This window comes from Ananas comosus, linkage group 16 (genome assembly GCF_001540865.1).
Source record: "Ananas comosus cultivar F153 linkage group 16, ASM154086v1, whole genome shotgun sequence".
NCBI lineage: Eukaryota > Viridiplantae > Streptophyta > Magnoliopsida > Poales > Bromeliaceae > Ananas > Ananas comosus.
The window spans coordinates 3,928,317-3,949,882 of NC_033636.1; the positions used below are offsets into that span (position 1 = coordinate 3,928,317).

At 35.1% G+C, this 21,566-nt stretch overlaps 1 protein-coding gene across 3 annotated transcripts; it reads right to left on the minus strand.

Moving 5' to 3' along the window:
- Nucleotides 7,839–20,029, minus strand: LOC109722297 (sulfhydryl oxidase 1-like). 3 transcript variants are annotated; one of them, XM_020250299.1, is made up of 12 exons: nt 19,614–20,029; nt 17,830–17,854; nt 17,654–17,746; nt 15,848–16,029; nt 14,503–14,575; nt 14,308–14,376; nt 14,153–14,226; nt 13,921–14,005; nt 12,204–12,244; nt 8,910–9,056; nt 8,330–8,823; nt 7,839–8,238 (listed from the first exon to the last, which is right to left on the minus strand). In XM_020250299.1, the coding sequence occupies exons 1-11, from the start codon at nt 19,829–19,831 to the stop codon at nt 8,343–8,345; spliced, it is 1,488 nt and encodes a 495-aa protein (XP_020105888.1). In that variant the 5' UTR covers nt 19,832–20,029; the 3' UTR covers nt 7,839–8,238; nt 8,330–8,342. The 3 variants fall into 3 exon arrangements, with proteins under 3 accessions (XP_020105888.1, XP_020105887.1, XP_020105886.1); XM_020250298.1 differs by having other exon boundaries at nt 8,380–8,823; nt 13,921–14,077; XM_020250297.1 differs by having other exon boundaries at nt 13,921–14,077.

Sequence of the window (21,566 nt, forward strand, 5' to 3'; positions counted from 1 at the left end):
TGCAGGAGCAGCAGCGGGCGGTGGCCGGCAACGGGGGCGGTCGCGGGAATGTCGCGCGAGCACGGGGACAGCCGGCGAGGGCTGGGGAGGTGGCGGCATCCGGGCTTCCTCAGCAACCCGAGAGAAAGAGATGAAGGGAAGAGAAATGGAAGAGAGAGAATGGAGAGGAAGCTACAGAGAGAGGAGTCCCTTCTCCGCGACACGGCACGTGCGCCGGCGAGCTGGAGGCGCGCGCAAGGGAGAGCAGGGAACGTGGGGGAGGCGGCTAGGGGCTAGGGCAAGGCTAGGGTTTAGGTTCCCATTAAAAAAACCTAGATACCTTATATACATAAGGCGCAATTCCGGAAAAGTCCCATCAAACTTCAGTATTATGATCTGAGTCTTCACGGTGCGTGTAAAACCGCTGAACCCCCTCACGTGCGATTTCACGCGAAACGGTACATAAAATGTCGCGCCTTTTGCAAAAAATACATTTTTCCAACACCGACCTCTCCTCGATCAACGCGCAATTTCCGCAGATCCGTCCGTTCGGAATTTACGAACGGATTGCACTAGTACAATCAGCACCTCAGAGTCAACAAAGCTGCGATTTCGTTTCGTCTCGATCGACCACGGATTCACGACAAAATCCAACCTTTCTCCATAAGGCCAAAATGACGACACAATTACATATAAAACCGTATTGTGGATTTTCTCGAAATCCGGGGTCAAACTCAAAATCTGTCAGCGCCATTAGTTCCAGAATAGCTGAACGCGATTGCGATAACGAGCTATTGGACTGCTACGAACGGAGTCCGATACGCACCAGAAGCCAACTCTACTCCGTGGCTTCTCCGGAAAACCGGAGTTACTATTCACTTAAGTGAAAACTGCAAATCGCATATCTTCTCCGTTTTAGCTCATTTTCTCCTGAAACTTGACGAGTGCTTATGTAATTAAATTACACACATAAACATCATCAACTGAGAGTTTATCTGTACTGTAAAATTCTCAGTCCTTACACTAGCGAGGAGCGTTTCTTTTGCGTTTTGGTAGTTCATTCTCCTTTTGTTGTAGTGGAGTGAGAGAGAGTTGTGTTGGTACCTTGTATAGAGAGACCACCTATGTATCCAGTTTAGTATTTGTACTTTGGATATTTATTGTACTACTTCCTGTTTTTACTTAGTGGATTTAACTTTATGTTCATTTCGGTTATTGTAGCATCTAGATATACTTGCTCTGATACTGCTAGATGTTCTCTTTATCTTGCCTTATTTATCGTTTTATTTTAGACGCCTTATATGTTTTAGACGTATGGCGGGTCTGGGCACGTGCCGGGCGGGCTTCCACTGGGTCCCGGGGCGTGACAATAAATCTTCAACCTTAGCTCATTCCTAGTTTGGTTTGAAGCTTGTTTAGAGGTTAGTAACTTAGATCTTCTCTTTAAATCTTGTTTTGGTGGATTTTTTTGATGAAAACCTAGAAATGAGAAATTTAGGATTTTATTTGGGGATTTTTGATTTGTACCTTTTGGGGTTTAATTGATGCGTGTAGAATTTCCTTTTAGGTGGGATTAGAAGTATTCTAGCTTCCATTTGGAGTTTGGAAGAGCTTCTACACCATCTAGGGTGAGTTTTGACCTCTTTATAGGTTGGTTAAAGATTAGCTTGTGGGGTATTCGTTCATTGCCCTCCTAACCCTCTCAGAATTTTATTTAGGGAGCTAGAAGACTAGTGGACATCCTCGTTCGCGCAAATGAAGGGGATACGAGGAGTTCTCGGTGGGTTTGACCTCACCGAAATGGGTGAACTCCCTCTATGTTATATTCTTTATTGTAAAAATAGAAAATCATGCATATCATGATAGATAGAGTATAATGAAATTTTAGAATGCATAAAATGCATATGTCATATATCATGTTGTATGGTCTCTATGTAGTAGGGAGAGAATTGCATAGTAAATTGCATGTGAATTGGCATTCTCTTGATATGGTAGAAATCATGATGTATGTAGTGATATGACAAGTTTTTACTTGCTTATGAACAATGGACATATGCTAAACATAGAAAAAACATAATGTCATAAAGTGGCATTGGACATTGAACATGTATTGACATAGTAAACCATAATATTATAAAGTGGCATTAGACTTAGTAAACAGTTAAACCTTTACATTGTGACATAGAGCTAGACCTTTGGGTTGCTAGTGCTTATACCATATTTGAGACATGATGTCCGTGTACTTGAGATGATGATCATACTTGCTTGCCATTTGTGCTCATTCGCACATGCTTGTGAGGGTCGCTCCCCGCAAGTCGACACTCCGGAGTTGGGCTATGCGACATATGCTCGCCCGTGCGGGATTGGATACTTACTGGGTCGCCGTGGGACAGTCACATTCCTAATGGAAAATGCTGGACTACCCGGGATCATTAGGCGGCGCAAGCCAGACTACACTTGTGTAGGTCCTAAATTAGAATTGAAAAAATGACATGTAAACAACTAAGTGACAATTTCTACTTGATAGTGGGTATTGATTGGACATAAGTGGGCATAGTAGTACACTTGTTGGATATCGTAGTATACTTGTTGATCACATTTTGGTGCATATTTGTATACATGTGGACATATTTAGAGCATACTAGTATACTCATTAGATATACTCAATCATGATAAGTTAGTAGAATCACATGTTTAACATCATGCTATATTGAGGTATACTAGCTTAGCAAAGATTATATTTGTTAAATATACTTGATGTTTAATTCAGTTCTTTTTACTACTTTTGCCTCTATAGCCTAGTGGTGTATTTCGCTGATGTCGGCGGCTTACTCACTATGAACTATTGATTAATAGTTCTCACGCCCTTTATTTTGTTGTTTTTATTACAAAGCCTTCCACTCAGAGAGAGGCTATGGATCCCGGCAAAGGGGTCGCGTCTAGCTAGATTGCGAGGAATTTTTACTCTAGGTGGTTCCTCTCCTTTTGTTTTGGTTGGAGAGAGTGAGAGTTTTTGTTCCCTTTGTGTAGAGACCACCATTTTTGTATATTTAGTACCTTGTGTATGGATCTTGTGATGTATTTACCTTATGAATTTAGCAGTTGTTTAGCCCCTTTATATTCTACTTGTCATTAGAATTTAGTTGTATTCATGCTTTGATATCTCTAGATGCTTGTTTACTTTTGCTTCATTTATCACTTTGTTGTAGACGCCTTATATGTGCAAGGCATATGGCGGGTCTGGACACACACCGGGCGGGCTTCTGCTGGGTCCCGGGGCGTGACAATTCTGTACATTTTTACCTTTATCTTTTCATTTACTTAAACTCTGAACTCTCTTAGGTACAACCACAGGAGCAAGAGACTCCCATTCAGCCGACTCAGTCTCAGAGTGGTCAGAAGCTTCATACTCGCTACCTTTATCCTCAANTCTATCGTTTTATTTGCCCTTTTTTTTATAGACGTCTTATATGTTTTAGTCATATGGCGGGTCTGGACACGCACCGGGCGGGCTTCTGCTGGGTCTCGAGACGTGACACAGCTTTTCTTTGCCCTTTTCTTTCGCCATTGCTGGTTCTTTTCCCTTTCTCTTAGGTACAACCACAGGAGCAAGAGACTCCCATTCAGCCGACTCAGTCTCAGAGTGGTCAGAAGCTTCATACTCGCTACCTTTATCCTCAACAATATTAGTATTCTTATAAGCCATAGATTTCGGCGTTTTCCTCCTCCTCCAACACCAGTAATAAGGAACACAAGTGCCAGAAGCAGCGAATACATCTTTGAAAAATATCCTGTTTGCAAGATTTTCGAACAAAAACACTATATGAACATGAAATTTTCAAAAATCACCAAAATTGTATCTAGAGGCTCCTAGGGCCACGAATAGTCATGAATGGTTCATGTACAACATACCAATGCTAAAGAATGCTCGAAAATGAAATTTTTCAGAAAACACAAGCAATATCATTTAATAATCACTGTCGAATATTATATAAAATAATAAAAATATATTGATTAATTAATTAAATATAAAAAATAATTTAACTTTTTAATTAGTAAGTAAATTATTTTAGGTAGATAACTATAAAAAAAATTAATTAGATTAATAGAATATTAATGGTTCATCAATATAAATATTAGCTTATGGATAAATACATTAAATTACTAATAATTAACTATAAATAATAAATTTATTAATTATTTTATTATTTAAGCAATAAATAATGATTTAGATATATTTATTGGATTAATAAATTATTTAATATTATAATTAAAATTAAATTTAGACTTTAATTATCCTGGTTTTCACCTAGGAATAAACTTGTTTTAGAAAAAAAATGCAGTTCCAGTCTTATACCAGCTTGTTCTAGAAAATTAAGAATTACTATTTTCTGTTTGGGAACAAAAAGAGGAACAAGGGCTTACTTCCCCCTTGTTCCCGAACCAAACACTGTTTTAATGTCCCAGAGTAAGTGGAGATAATTTTTGTATAATTTCCCAACTTAAAATTACCTAGTGTACATTCGTATATTTCCACTGCATAATTCTTCTATTTAACTTGCTGCATTCCATAATTACTTTATTATTTTGTCATACTATAATGAACTTAAATTAACAGCATTTCAGAAACAACACGTAAAGTCGACAAATCAACTTAAAATATGCGTATAAGATTTAAGAAATAGTAAATCTTTAACTAATTTAGCAAAGTCATGCTCCCTCTACCTCTATAAATAGCATGGTAGTGTGGCCTTCTTAACTGGAGAAACAAATCAACTTCTTCCTGTTAATTTATTTTAGGGATAATAGCCTAGATACCCCTCAATACTTCGAAAATATCTTATATATTCCTACTTTTTTTCTTTCAAATATACCCCTCATTTGTTCCTTCGTTATTCCAAAATGTCCCTGCAGTTACCATTCATTACCACAGTTAAAAAAAATTAAAATGCCACTTTTGCCCTTAACTTAAGGGTAAATAAAATAAGTCGGTGATAGTAGAAGGGTATATTTGACAAGACCAAAAAGCAAAATACTTTTCTGCTCCTAACTTAAGGGCAAATAAGAAAAGTTAGTAATGGTAGAAGGGTATGTTTGAAAAGGCAAAATAGTAATTTCATAGAGATAATATAGTTCATTAACAGATTTTAACTTTAGGGACATATTTGAAATAGGTTGGAACGTAAAAAAGGTATTTTCAATATAAGCCTTCTAAGACGGATAAATTAGAAAGTCAGAAACTTTTCAGAGATATATAAGCAATTGTCCCTTTATTTTAAGATTGCTCCCTCTACCTGGCTAGCTCTATAAATACTATGATAGTGAGGCCCGGTGAGCCCAAATGATCGTATTTATTAGGCTCAAATGAGGTCTGAATTATTGAATAAACTTAAAAAAATTCAGCGGACTTCTATAAGACCTACAGGCCTATGTGTGGCCTATAAAGCGGCTTGAATCGATAGTAAAGTCTTCATTGGGCTCGAAATTTCTGGACTAAGACCTATTAAAATCATAATTGCATAGGTCCGAATCTAACTAATTTTTATTATGGTTAAAATAAAATTGAATCCCAATAGGATTAATCTATCCCATTCAATATAAGGGTTCGAAGTCGGAGTCGGTATCGGAATCAGAATAAGAATATGCTAGAAACAGAATCGGAATGATTCATTACCTCATTCTGTTTGGTTCACCACGTAAATCGGAATCGAAATGAACCATTTGCATTGTCCACGTTCGGTTCAGATAGATAAAAAAAAAAATAATCAAATTAATATATTTATAATATAAATATATAAATATTAGTTTAAATTCACAATAAAAATTAAATATTAAAAATTTACGTTAAAATTTTAAAATGATGTTAAAATTTTAAATATATTTTTTAAAATTAAAATTTGAAATGAACGAATAATTTTAAATGTAAAACTAAATTTTAATTTATTCAAATTCAAACTTAAAATTAAATTTATATTTATATTTAAATTCATATTTATAACTTAGATTCGAAATGCTTGATTGAATTTTAATTTTTAAATTTATGAATATAAATTTTAAACTTAAACTTGTGTTTTAATTAGAAAATAAGTTTAAAAAAAATTAAATTTAATTCGAATAAATTCATTCCGCCCGTGTTCAATTTCCAATCCGGCTTTCTAGACCGAATTGAAAAAGTGGATAATTACGGAGATTTCCATTCACCCGGAAATCGGAATGGAAACTCCGTACATCAAATACAGACAAACGGATTCGTTCGTTCCGGTTTCGATTTCGATTTCGATTTCAATTCCGATTCCAGAGTGAAAAAAGAGGGAACCAAACATGTTCTAAATATTTTGCCCCCAAATAGAAAATCCAAAGGAAAGAACTGTAAAGAAACCTCCACGCCTCAAAGCATCCATAACTCACTGATAAAATCACACGACTAGAAAACTCAAGAAAACGAATCCAAGTACTTTCAGATCAAGTAGTGTTATCTATCGCAAAATCCAGGTGAAGAGTAGGTCGCCACGAGCTCTCCTCCTCCGCAACCACGTACTGGACCAACCTCCCTGACAGAATCAAAGCAGAGGGTCCGCTACTCCCAGCTCCCTCCAATAGAGCGCACAGTCCAGCTTTATAGAAAAAGTCTTATCCGTTCGGTGGATCTGTTGCACATACTCGAGCAAGCCCAATTAGCGGTCTCAGGGCATGACATATAAAAGTAGTATCAGAGCCTTGGAAAAGTTTCTAAGTGGTCTTAGTAAAAATATAAACCTTAAGATGAGACTTAGAAGTGTGAGTCGAGCGGAAATTTTGGCGAAAATAATTAATTGGGTCTTGTAATGTTCTCAAACTGGATGTTTGAAAGCAATAATCTTTTCATTTCTTGAATAATTATGTTGGTGAGCGACAATATAATGTCGGGAATAATAGGAACCGTTTCTCAAGAACTTTTGCTTAATTAGGTCTATTATTTCCTTTTGTATGTAGAAGAGTTGGACTAAATTATTATTGATACTGTTGTGTACACGAATAGCAATGGTATCGTGTGGACAACCGAGGACGAGGTCCATGTCCGTCGTTGATGGTATATATATATATATATATATTGCTTTATTCTTAAACTAGTTGCTTGGGAGAAAATGAGATTTATACTCTCGTTTAAACACACGTATGGCACGAGCAAGAGCACGAGCTGGGTCTGGCGGGCGGCGGTGCGTGCGTGCAGTTCATACATCCGATTTATTTTATTTTATTTTATATTTATTTTTTCGTTTTTNTATATATATATATATATATATATATATATATATATATATAGAGAGAGAGAGAGAGAGAGAGTAGGATTTGTCCCTATTAGTAGCACATAGCACAAAGTCTAATAGCACGAAGTCCTTCGCACTCCTAAATCATTTTAAATGATTTAACTTTCGAATCGACGATCAGATATGTTAGACTTGATCTAACGTATTTGAAGTATTTTAAAAATAATTAATGCTAAAACCCTGAACAATATTGCAACTCTGCGCCCGATGGAAACGCAAAAAGGTATCCCACCCAATGCATGGGGACCGTCAATAAAGAACTTTCGTAACCAACACTTTGATTCAAAAGGACATAGTGCGATGTTTTAATTTTCTCTTACGATAAAAAATAAAAAATAAAAATAAAAATAAAAAAAAAAATTCGTCAGCTGCTACACATGCACTCATCATTTTTATACATATATATATGCACTTTCTAGTTCCAATAATAAAAATTTCCAGATACAGCAGAAAATTTGAGCACTTTGTTTTAAAAATAAGCTACATTTTTGTTCGGAGAGAAAAACGAGAACCTAGCTTGCACATAAACTCAATATATCTAAAATTCTGCAATTAAAATATCGCAGTGTTCTAGTCACATTTCCAGTAAAATACTCAACAACACAGTTATTTGTAACCTAGATGTAACCTAGCATACATCAAATCCAACTAGCCCGTATATTACCCATTTGAGCAAGAGGAAAACAGAATCATATTAACAGGAATCTTACATTCTTCTAAATGTTACATTTATATCTCAAACATTTCTTTTTTGAAAAAATGTTCACGGCATTGGCACTCAATCAAAATTGCAACTATAAAGAGACTGTACATTTCATAGAAAAGATTAAATAATCTGGCGTAGTTAAACAGACTCAGACAACGATGATCCGCCCATGTTACGCACCTTTTGTCAATAGAGCACCTGCCGAGCAATTATGCGACCAACTCTTAGTTCCAGGTCTTTCTTTGCCTGCATGAAAATCAAAGAGACAAAACAAAAATGTATGAACCTCTTCAAGCACCAAATTATTTACTGTTCAGACAAAAATAAAGAAGATTACCCTCCTAATCAAATCATATGTTCTTTAAAGAGTGTAGATGGTGTAAGTACTTTCGGTTCTTTTGTTGCGCCCTCCAAAAGCATGCGAGTGCCCCAAATGCACAGCTAGCAAGAGCGATACCCAATGCAGCTCCAATAGGTACGGCCACTGCATTAGTAGAAGCTGCGATATCATCGGCCAGTGATAAGTCATTTCGGTTACCATTGACACTACTATCCATGTGAGAGGAAACAAGAATATTCCCGTAGTGATTAACTAAGAAGTGGAACACTTCATCCTCATTCCAGTCGATTTGCATTGAGCTGCTACTCGCCCTGCTCAAAGAATGATAACAAGATGGGCAGAGCTGTTTTGTGGGCCACATGACTTTAGGGAAAACAGGATCTTCAGTGTGCAAGGCTTTTTCTTCTTTCATTAGCCTCTCATTCACTTTGTTATGCGTACTCCATAGCCAAAGGGTTAGGTCACGTGTTGAATTGAAATGGGTTGAGACACTGCAGGACAAACTTCCAGAGTAAGATTTGGAAACAATGTTGTAAGAGGTAAATGTTTTTTTAACAAACTAATCTTCTCCTAGTACCGTGAACACATATTGTAGAAGTGTCGGCGACATTCCTCGCAGATGAAGAAATTATGGATGAAATCGCAGATTGTGGTAAAAGCCGCCTGACTCTCTCCATCTCCAACTCTTACAGACAGGGAGTGTAACAGGACCCAGAGGCCGCAGCTGTATTAGAGAATAGCAAGAAAGAATATTAACTTCAATTTGTCTAGAACTAGTCTGTAGTTTTGTGTCCTATATCCATCTCATATACTTCTCATCAACACATAAATAATATCAGGAGCTTCACAAAGTAATCACAAAATCTCTCACTACCAACTTTTATTATCATTTTTCACTTATAAATATAACAAGAATACCGAATCAGAATTGTTATTATTTCCATTATTTGTAAAAATCAACAAGCCCCCCATCTAATTCGTAACTAGAACAAGAAATGCACCTATACTAACAGGATGATACTACAAATGAAGTGCTAACACCTCAACAGAAGAATAATATCATTGTCAAGAACTAACAGAAACCATGGATTTAAGCCTTTCCAACATGAGCACAATAAGGCTTAGTTTGGTAATGTGGAGGCTATCTTTCAATCTTCCCTCCTTTTACACTATAAAATTGTAATTGCAAGCACTACTGGAGAAGCATGTAGCTATCCTTCAAGCTTCTCCAGTGGCGGTTGCAACCGCAATTTTAAAGCATTGGAAAAGGGGATATTAAGAGCTTTTGAATTTACAAGCTTCTCCAATGGCGGTTGCAACCGCAATTTTAGAGCATTGGAAAAGGGGAGATTGTAGGCACTTTTTAATTTTTTGGGTCTTCCGTAGCACAAAAAATGGTACTTTCAGCCACCAGATTACCAAACTTGGCCAAGTGAAGTTGACTCGATTATTCATACCCAAAATGATATCAAGTTGCATAATTACAAGATATTTAACCAAGACACTTAAAATTATTTGTATAATCTGCTCCAAGGTTCTCCTATAGAGAAGTTTTCACACTTTTACTAGCCCTTTCAGAATGTAATGGAACTATGGAAGGTAGCTATTGAATGTGGAAAACACATATCTACCTAATGGATGAACATATCTATAATGTGAATGCACATTAGACTAATAATGAGGACATATTTCTTGAATACCAATGAAGTCTCAACTGCATCTTGTCTTGTTTATTTAGGTAGCGTTTGGTTCGGGAACAAGGGGGAGAATAAGCCCTTGTTCCCCCCTTTGTTCCCAAACGCAGCGTTTGGTAACCGAGAACAACAGTTCCCGGGTTTCTGGAACTAGTTGGTGTAAGGCTGGAACTAGCTGGAACTTCTGTTCCACCTTTTTCCTAGAACAAGCTTATTTCCGGATGAGAACAAGGTTAATTAAAGTCTAAATTTAAATTTTAATGATAGTAAATTATTAATTAATCTAATTAATATATTTAAATCATTATCTATTACTTAAATAATAAAATAAATAATTAATTAATTAATTATAATTAATTATTTATAATTAGATAACAATAATAAATAATTTAATAATTATTATTTATTAATAATTATTAATTAAATAATAATTATTAATAATTATTATTCTTAAGAAATACATAATCGATATTATTATTAATTTATTATTTATAATTAATTATTAATAATTAGATAATTATTATTAATTAATTTATTACTTATAATTAATTATTAATATTATTATTTAATTAATAATTAATAATAAAATAATTATTCTTATTAATTAGATAATCGATATTATTAGTAATTTATTATTAATAATTAATAATTAAATAATTATTATTATTTATTAATAATGATTTATAATTAATTATTAATAATTAGATAATTATTATTAATTAATTTATTACTTATAAATAATTATTAGTAATTATTAATAATTATTATTATTTATAATTAATTATTTATAATTATTAATACTAATAATTAATTTATTAATAATTTATTTATTATTTATTTTTTAGTAATATTTTGATGTTAATTAATTGGATAATATAATTTTAATTTCAAATTATAACTTTTATTCCTCTTGTTCCAATTTAACCATCCAAACGCTATTTACCTTATTCCTAGGAACAACTCAATTTTCATCCAAATGCTAAATTGGTCTAGTTCCTGCTAATACCTGAACTTGTACCTATCCCTGGAACAAGCAGTTCTTACTTATACCCGAACCAAACGCAGCCTTAGGATATTCTCTAATTTTACTCAAAGAATTTGCGTAAGCATCAACCAAATTTCCAAAGTGCAACCCTATCATTATTCATGAAAGAGATTTCATTGTCTCCTTCGATTTTTCAGCAACTAATTGCTGCATTATACTTGCAATCGGTAACAACTTTTCTGTTCAAACAATAAAGCCATCTCTTTCAAGTGCCCACATTAGTTATTGTATAGAAGCACTATAAGATATCACCAAGTCAACAAAAATCCCATAGCATATATCTTTTACTGCCTCACTACTTCTCATCAACTTCAAAGTTCAAACATTTCAAATTTGGCAGCCTTAGAGAGAAATGAAATAATGTGCTCATGCCTGAATCTTTGCATCATCAGTCTCACAAAATTTAAGCAAAACCAAAATATCCTCTCAACTTTTTACATCCAGTCAAACGAACAATCAAACTATGAAGAACTTGAAACTATTTTATGCATCTAACATACTAAGAGCAACTACCTGCTTATTCATCTTGTTGAAATTTTCTTGACTGTAAATTCTTTACTTTTTTCCCAATTTTTTATCAAGCCCATAGGCAATCCATGCAATGCATCCTATTCAAGCTTCATCCAAAATTTAAACCAGTGGCACATTGCCACAGGATATGGGTACCTACCAACTAAATCAGAGATTAGTTGCACTTTTGAGGAAAGTCCCATCTCTTTAAGGGGATGAGGTTCCCCTTTTTCCCTCTATTCAAGGAAAAAGGTCACCCTACAAGACAAATATGAGCCCTAACCTACTATCTCGGAAGTCTAGTTCATTCTTCAATCAGTTCTCCAACATACCACCCACATCTCGGCAATCTAGTTTATTTATGACCCACACCCCTTATAGAGTACTAAGAGACATACGGTTTATGAGATGGAAATAAAAGTCCACTAAATGTAATCTAGTTTTTCAAAAACTCAATTCTGCAGCAATAACCTATGACAAATGACTTCCTTTGCCCTTAGCTCAGCCAGGTGATAGATCAACAAACATATGTACCCAAATAGAGAGAAATCGAGGAAAAAAGAAAAAAAGAAAAACTCAGAACAATTGAAATCGAACATAAAGGTAGTTAACAATTGATTACCTAAAACCTCTAGTCTCGTTCTTGCTCCCCCGGCAAAATATCTGCAAGATGGTATAGTATAAATGATAAAAGTTGTAATTTGAGTAGTTAAACCAGTAATTTCTAGATCAACCTAATATATGATATTGGTGTTTATTTCAATATTGTATGGCTAGCTACAAACAATAGACGAGATGAGCTGCTATGGTAAATGTTTACATGAATGAAGGATGCAAAACAATTTATCACCTTATACCAATTAGAAGAGCAATATCTTGAGCAATTGCGCATTCAACATACAAAAATAACTACAGCTGGCAAAGTTCAGAGGGAACTTAAAATAGAATTCACAAACGATTAAGATGTCTGTACTTAAAATTGAACTCATAAACGATTAAGGCGTAACAGGCAGAGTGAGCAGATTAAAACATATGAGTTGAGAGGACAGACAAGCATGACTCCAAAAAAGAAATGAACCCAAAAATAAATCAGACAATCTGAAGTAAAGGAATATTACTAAGATAACTACAGAGGCTAATTTACAACTGAATTTTCAAAGTAAACAGTTGACATAATGATAGACAAACAAGAACTTAAATCACATTGAGCTTGAACGACAACAAGAACCTACAGGAGACACACAAGAATATAGAAATAAGGCACCTCCAAAGAAGAAACAGTTAGAGCAGAAGTTTGTAGAACTACTATAAGCACACAGATATCCTTCATTCCTGATACTTTAGGAAGGGAATTGGAAAAGCATAACGTGTAGTAATGTCTTGGACAGCATTTAGTGGGAAAAAAAGAAATCAGCTGGACATTATGATTCTTTGAAAGTAAAATGATTTGATGGCATACTCACTTAGAAAAACCAAAATATATATCTTACAAACAATCACAACAATCGATAAAAACTTGATCAGATCAACCAGTATGCAACAAGAAGGAACTGGCATGATGTTCAAATATGTAACATGAGAAACAAGATCTAGGTTTACAACTGTTGACCAGCTGAAGTTTAATTCAAAGGGAACAAAGGAAAAAAGCACACGAATGGAATCCTTCATGCCATGGATAAGCAGGATCAACAATAAAGTACAATCGACTATATGTGTAAGCTTACAATGAATAAAAAGAAAGACCTTCAAGCACAATTAAAAATAGCAGGATATACTACCATCAGCAAATTGGAAAACACAACCTTTTTGACACAAACAATTAGATAAAGACTTTCTGACAACACTTCTATTGATTGTCCACTAAATTATGCATGTTCACAGCATGCTATATCACAGCTATACTCTTCTAAACAGATTCTACCTTAAGAGAAAAAAAAGCAGGAAACGTTTTTTAAAAAATAGACCTTAGTTGTAATGATAGATGTTATACCCTCGACAAAGCTACTATGGCAGTAAAGCAAGCGAATCTGCAGGCATTGCAACATTAGAGCAGTTTTTCATAAATTTTCTATAGGTAAGTAATGCTTCATGTTACATATATAAATAAATTGAAAAGGCTTAATTATAGTGTGAAATACAATTGGAGTCAAAGATCGTAAGCCAACCATTCGTAAAGATTACAAAATATTCACCCACAATTAGGTACAGCTATTTCCCTTTTTTAGAGTATTTTTTATGTAATCAGAGCAACAAATCAGGGCAAATCGAATACAGAGTACAGAATAGAAGAAATTTTTTGGAGTAATCATTTTAATCAAAGTATAATGGAGGTTAACTACCCAATATCCACGAGGAACTTCTTTGCCACAAATCCAATAGTTCTTTGCGGCATCTCCTTCCTGCAATCTAATGACCTCCTCTGAACTGGCCAAAAAAGGGTTTGAAGGCCACAGATCATCAAAGTTTATCAGTATCTCAGCACTGCCCTTACGACACCTAATACCATAACAAATTAATAAGTAAAAAGACGCGCTACATCTCTTACATTCATAAGAAAATAAGATGTCCAACCTTTTAGAAGGATGATGAGCCACTAAAAGCTGCAAGAACTTTATAAGTGGGGCTCGAGTATCTGGCTTGATCATCTGTACATGATAAGACAATAATACATTAGAATTCTAAGTCTTGCTAGATTTCTAGATAGAATTAGGAGAAATGAGCAAAACCTTGTGGTCCAATATTATTTCAAATGCATTGGCTGTTGCTTCCTCAACATCATAGATAGCTCGAGCAATCTAATGAATTAGATAGGACTGAACAATGTTAGTCAGTATGTTCACAAAATACAGTGAACTACTAGATAGAATCGATAGTATGAGAATAACACATAAATCTAGTGATTTATGAACATTTGGATAAACCTGTTCAGGATCAGAAGCATTTCGTGGAAGTGTATTTTCATTCTCAAACTTTTCATCATCCAAACTGAATGAACTGGAATATTCATAAACACAAACAAATTAACTAAAAGTAGGCATTATTTGGAAGTAAACTATGGTAGCACGAAAATCAAAGATGAAAGCATCTGAGAATTGACAATACAATTGCCTAGTTGACACAAATATAAAAAGTTACAAAAAAGAACAAGCAAAGGTGAGAAATAAGCAGCAGAATATAGTACTAATTTGTCTTTTAAATACTGTTAATATCATGTTGCTAGTTATTATGAATGCGCTCATATTGTTGTAAGCTTGAATATCTGGACATTTTGATTGCCCCAAATGGCAACATGCAGCAATTAGCAAAGAAAACGCTTATAATAAATATAACCTACTTTATGAATCTTGCAATAATTTTTCAGGGTCAAGTCATTTATTGATCAATAAAAGAAACCTAATATTAATCTTTTTTCTTCTTTTTTATCTCAGAACCACCGAACATTCTAGTCTAAAAATATTAACATTGCAGTTTCAAACAGAAATAGAATTCCTGCCAACAACTAAGGAAAGATACTCCTCATTTTACTGTTAATATACTTTTGATTTGCTCCCAAATAGGTAGAACTAGCTCCTTCATTCTCAGTATGAACAATAGAAATGATGATAGTACTAGACATGATTGAGATTTGAGAATTACTAATGTATTATTAGATTTCACCAAAAATCCGATCAAATCTAGAGAAAATTGAAGGGATATATATCAGACGAAGTAGACAATTAAGATACGGAAATAACAATAACAGCTAGTATATTATAATTAATGACTACGACAGGAATTGCATTCTGAGTAACTTTTTACCAATAAATTTAGAACATCTAACTAATTCAACAACTGTAAAAGTGAAATAAAATCGCCAAACAGGTGTCAACTTTCAACTAGTGACTACAGCAAGAAATGCATTCCAAATGGGTTTTATGTTTTATCAGTTAAATTTAGAACATCTAACAAATTCAACAATTATAAAAGCAAAAAATAATTGTCCAAAAAATGTCAACAAGATAAAAGAAATTAATGCCATTGAAGACCACTTATTATACTTTGTTTAATTCAAGTAGAAAGTGTTTCTTAAAGTGGAAGAACATGCCTGACCATATGCTTATCTATCCACTTAAGTGGGTCAGTTTTTATGAGCTAAGTTTAAGGCATCTAACGAATTCAACAATTATAAAAAGTGAAACATACTACCCAAAAAATGTCACAATAAAAGACACCAATGACAATGAAGAGCACTCATGTCTAATTCAAGCAGAAATTGGAAGAACATGCCTGCCCATACGCTTATTTATCCAATTAAGCAAACGTTCTGCTGTCCTTCCATCATCAATCGACTGTATCTCACTTTTCTCTTGCTTAGGATCCCACCGACTAGACACAAATTTTGATGGAGGGCCCCATAGTAACATAGGATAATGGCTAACAGAAAATCTATCACAAAGATTTGTATTCACCTGTGCTGTCAAACAGTTAAAAGCAACAGAAAAGCTGTCACAATGTGTAACACTCCACATGAATGAAGAACTTATCTGTTATACAGGACTAAATTAAAGGCAAATTCTAAAGCTGGCATCACTGAAATTCAACACCAATCACTAATTCAATCGTGTACTGAACATAATCTAGGAATATGTGTTATGCAACTCATCAGAATACCACACCATAAGCAGAGATTTTTAAAACACAATGGTATGCTGATTGCAGGATAAACTATAAAAATCAAAAGAAACAATTTGACAATGAGGTTCATGGAATCATCTTGATGGTCACATAGCATATTGTTGTACCCATCAATCAATCCCCTCAAAAGTTGACATGCCTACCATAGAATAATTAAATATCCCAATTAACACAAATACAAAGCTATTATAGAACATCACTTATCAGGACAGCACACCACAAACCAAATAAAACAACACAAAAACCAAAATTAAGCCCAAAATTCTTAAGCAAAAATTAAAAACCAAATGAACAAAAATAAATAAAAGACAACTCAGCTTCACACTGTATCAAAGTGCAAAGACCATTCTACAAATTAAAACCCTGTCGGCCCAAAAAGACAAAACATTCATGGTTAGACATGACAAAAATTCTATCATACTAGGTATAAATCCTAAGTCCTAACAACCTAAACCGTAACTGTCTAGGGATATTTATAATACTTGAACCAAATTCTAAATGTTCAAGTAAACTCCACAGGTTCAAATAGTGCCAAAAAGATAGGTTATGCAGATACTGATGAAAAGAAATTTTGTAGTCTCAAAATGAAGAGATGTTGACATGCAAATAATCATGGAGCTTTATAGCAGTATCAGTTTCATGTTCGATTAGAGTATTTAGGTTTCAGAGAAGATGTGCCTATCTCTATCTTTTAATTGGGATGATCAGCAGATATTGCGACTTAGCTTGAATTTAAAGAAAGTGGAAATCTAACACTAGTTAACACTTCAATGACTCCACCATTGACTTTAATCCTAACATTGGTTGATAGTCTCCAAAGTAATCATTTCTCCAAGGGAAAAAAAAAATTACTTTCTATATAAAATAACTAATTGTCTCCTAAAACTATTGAAATATCTAGGCCTTGTCTGATTATGCTAACATAATGCTTTTTAAAACTAAAAATATGTACAATTCAGTATGCCAGCAGATGGGAGGTCATCTGCAGTCTAGACATCTAAAGGATTTGTCTGGCAAGAAAGAAATAAGAAAAAATTAGCAATAACTTTATGCTTGTTTCTTTTTCTAGAAAAGATAAATTTGCAAGCTAACCAACTATAACAGGAATAGAGAAGTCAATCAAGTGGCTCATTCAAGCTGATTATTTGACCTTCAAAAACCAAAAAGTAATAACACAGAGAAAGAGACTTAGGTTAATTTTGAAAAAAAAAAATTGCACTATAAATTCATATTTGTGTCACATATTTCAAAGCCATAAAATCGCAAAAGAGAGCTAAAAGTACTTTTACATTTAAGGACACATTATATGCAAAACAGATATTAACAGATGTCCTATCGCGACTTAATTAGATACAAAAGGAAAAAAGAAAGGAAGAAACCATACTAGAGCTACAATACCTTCATTGCACAGTCAACCCGAGCCATGAATACAATCCCAGGATGCACAGCTTCTGGTCCATTAAAAAGCCTTGCAACCTTTTCATAATGAGGCTGCATAATGTTTCTTAATAAATTATTAAGGCCAGCAATGGAAAGATTTCGAGATAGTAATTCGACATAGGAAGCTCATATACCTTGTAATTTCTGCAAGCAGGACACCTGTGGAATCAGAATAGCAACCAAGCAACATTCAATCAGCATATACAAATGGAAAGAGACAAAACAAAGAATGCTAGCAAAGAGTTATAAAATGGTGCACATAAACGATACCGGAATTATAAAATATTCAAATATGACTTTTCCGAAGGGGAAAAAAGTCATATAATCAGATCCGGCATTCTAAAATGCTTAACAACATTAATATATTCCAGAAATTCATAAAACAATTCAAGATAATAGCTTGAGATCTAAAGCATAACCAACTATAAAATATTCCTAGTATTACCGGAAATTCATTCTTAATTAGCTTGGACAACTCATAATTTATACAGTTCATATGTCGAAATCAAAGTATCTTAATAGTTATGCTCCATCCAATCCTACAGTTAAATATCAAATCTACAATATAAGACCATTCACCACAATAAGATGTTTCATTTTGGCTGAAGTAGATTTATATAACAAGCACTACTATCAAAGGTGGCAGAAACAAATGTAATGGGTCAACATCATCTTAACTTTCCCTAATCATTTTGGTTAAAATTATATTAGAAGATCAAACCACTTGAATGTAACCAAACAACAAATAAAAAGAGCTCCTGCCAACCTAAAGACCCAGATGTGATCACTCAAAAGTCAAAACTGATTTCCAGTTTTATTTCCTTACTAGTAAGTCTCAATTCTTTCAACATTGGTTCCCTAGAGAAAGTTAGCAAGATAGAAAAATAGAACCATCCACTTTTCTCAATTCTTACAACATTGGTTCCCTAGAGCAAGTTAGCAAGATAGAAAAATAGAACCATCCACTTTGACTGTTCATTAGAAATAACTGTGGGATTTCCATCGGCAGGTGCTCTTTTTATTAATGGACAATCCTACTAAGCTCGTAATCCTAGAAAGATGAGAATCAACTTGAGTACATGAATGACACTGAAAGAATGTGACATTGTTTTCATGATTTCATCACAGAAATGGTTGCTCTTCAATCAATGATCTCGTCTAGTTGCTATCAACCAATGATCTCCTCTAGTTGGTCTCAACCAATGATCTCCTCTAGAAACTACCAAAATGATGAAGAGTTTTCCCCAGAAGAGAAACAGATAAGAAGGAATTACTCTGAAAACCTAAGAGTTTGGCAAGAATGTCAAACTTTGCAGTCGAAGTGCTAAGTACGCAAAACTCAGAACATCCATCGTTTGGTGAGCACATCGAACTCTAGCTCTCCCTGAGACCACACAACAGGACCCGCAAGGTACCCTTGATAAATGGGATATTCAGTTCACATACAGAGTGAAATTACATCTTTGCGCAGCAAAGTCCAGTTCATCAAAGTTGCTACTGTGGTGGGAACAGTTACAAATTAACAAGCACCCGCTAGATTAGCATAGATGACATTTACGAAACAATTTGATTTTAATTGATAACATCTGAAAAACACATGTTACAGGTCGAGCAGCACAAACAGATCAGCATTTACAAACAAAAGAAAAAGGAACAAAAAGAAGAGAAAATCGGATAACACATGAAAATGATCTCAAAAGCAGCTTTCTCCTCCAAACCCATCTCCAGTTCGTAATATTAAACTCAAAAGAGGACAACTTCTATATGAGCAAAACATGAACACACAGATATCATTAATTAGAATCACCCACTACTGAACAACACAACTGAAAGGAATCACAAAACCAAGAAAGCATCAACTCTCGGTACAAAAATTCAAACTTCGAGTCGAATTCAGAGAGGGAAACAAGAATCCGACCAGTGAGCGAAGAACTCGACAACGGCGAAGGTGGCGGGGGAGCCCTTCAGGGCGGCGTCGAAGGTGGTGGCGTTGAGGTCCACGGCGACGTCGGGGGCGTCGCTGTCGCCGAGCGATCGGAGAATGGATCGCCCCGGAGGCCTAAACGAAGCTCCAAAGCCATGGATAGGGATGATAACGACGAGGAGGAAGAGGAAGAAGAGGGAGCGAGGTGCCATTAGAGAAGAAGAGGAGGAAGGGGAGGAGAGGAGAGATCGGGTTCGATCCCCGATCTCTGCAGGGAATATAGAGAAAGGAGACGAAGAAAAAGAGAGGTTTTTGGTAACGGATCGAGGGTTTGGTCACCGGATCTTCTATTAATTAATGAATTAATACGATTTTAGGTATTGGGGATTCACGAATTGGCAGTGGGAGATGGGGGCTTTTTTATGAGGAAAAGTCTACCTGTACTTCTATAGGAAGGTGTATATCCTACACCCGTATGATCCAACGGCTATTATTAGATCACTAGCACAGTAGCAGCTAACTTCACTCCCCTTTTTATTTTTTCTTCCTAAAGCTAAACCCTACTACACATCTCTTTCTCTCTCTCTCCCCTACACCTCCTTCTCGGTCCCGCTCGCTCCCTCGGTCCCGCTCGCTCCCTCGCCTCTCTCTTGATCTCGCGCCTCTCTCGTCACCACTCTCGTCATCTCGCGCTCTCCCCTTTCTCTTTCTCTCGCTCTCGCTCGCAGGGCACTCCACTCCATCGGGCAGAAGTTCGGCAGCGCTCGTTCCACACATCTGGTGTCCGAAGTCGTCTCGAAGGTGTCTCTCGGTCTCGCCTTTCTCCATTGGTAGGAGGTCGCCTCTCAACTGCTTCCCTGTCCATCCCAGTACCTGTGACGCATTCCTTCAGTCGTGAGCATCCGAAATTGGGAACGATTTCGGAGCTAATTCGGCCACAACCGAACAGAGGATTCTACTCAAACAGGGGATATTTTTGAATTTCTATAATCTTTTATTTCTAATTTTAAATTTAATATAGAATTTATATTTTGAGGGTTTAGGGTTGCAGCTAGGGTTCTTCTTTGCGTGCTGCGGATTTGCTCACCGACTAGCTGATTCATTTTATTTAGGGATTACTCAGCTGGTATATTACATTATTTGTTGCATTTGTAAAANGCTAAGCTCGAACATCTCTACCTCGCACGCAACACGTACTATTAATTTCTTCTCGATCGAGCATTTAGCATCCTTGGTGCTGAACTAGGTGTTAGATTTAGTATTAATTTGTAATTTAAAATTTTCATCTTATAAGATAATTTTATTAATCCTTAATTTATTTTAATATATTTGGTATTATTTCATAATTTGAAATCTTATTCTATATGAAAATTTTTTTGGACAATTAATTTGGTGACAGTAGCTTAAATCAAGGAGATGTAATTCTCCTTGATTCACGCTTTCGTAGTGATCACTAATTGTGATCATTAATATTTGGTCCTTACCAAATTCTCTTTTGAACCACATATGTATGGGACAAGAGAAAGAGTCTGAGAGAGAAAGAACGGAACCTTCATAATCAGTACTACAATTTTTGAGAAATTAATTACTTTGATCCTCTTTTCTAAGTTGTTTTCTAACTGCATGAGATCCCTAAAGCTGGAATAGACTTAATTAGCACTTCTCTGAAGCCGCGCCGACGGAGGAGATTCGGGAATTCCGAGGGAGTTGTATCGCTAGAGCGAACCGCCGTGGAGGGGCAATTCTGTCTCTAGGACAGTGCTTCGTGCATGCCTCATTCCAAGCCAGCCCGATTTTAATTTATTTCTTGCATAATCTTATTATATACGTATATAGATATTTATTTATTTACTAATTTATTTTTGAATTATTTTAAATTAATTAGAAAACGGATCAAATATTTTACAACACTACTTATGCGCCATTAAACTCTTTTGAAAACTCGCA

Coding starts and splice junctions, on each gene's coding strand:
- LOC109722297 (XM_020250297.1), bottom strand. CDS start 19,831: ATGGCACCTCGCTCCCTCTTCTTCCTCTTCCTCCTCGTCGTTATCATC. Junction 17,855..19,613: donor GTCGAGTTCTTCGCTCACTG/GTCGGATTCTTG, acceptor CTGATTCCACAG/GTGTCCTGCTTGCAGAAATT. Junction 14,377..14,502: donor ATGCTTCTGATCCTGAACAG/GTTTATCCAAAT, acceptor CTAATTCATTAG/ATTGCTCGAGCTATCTATGA.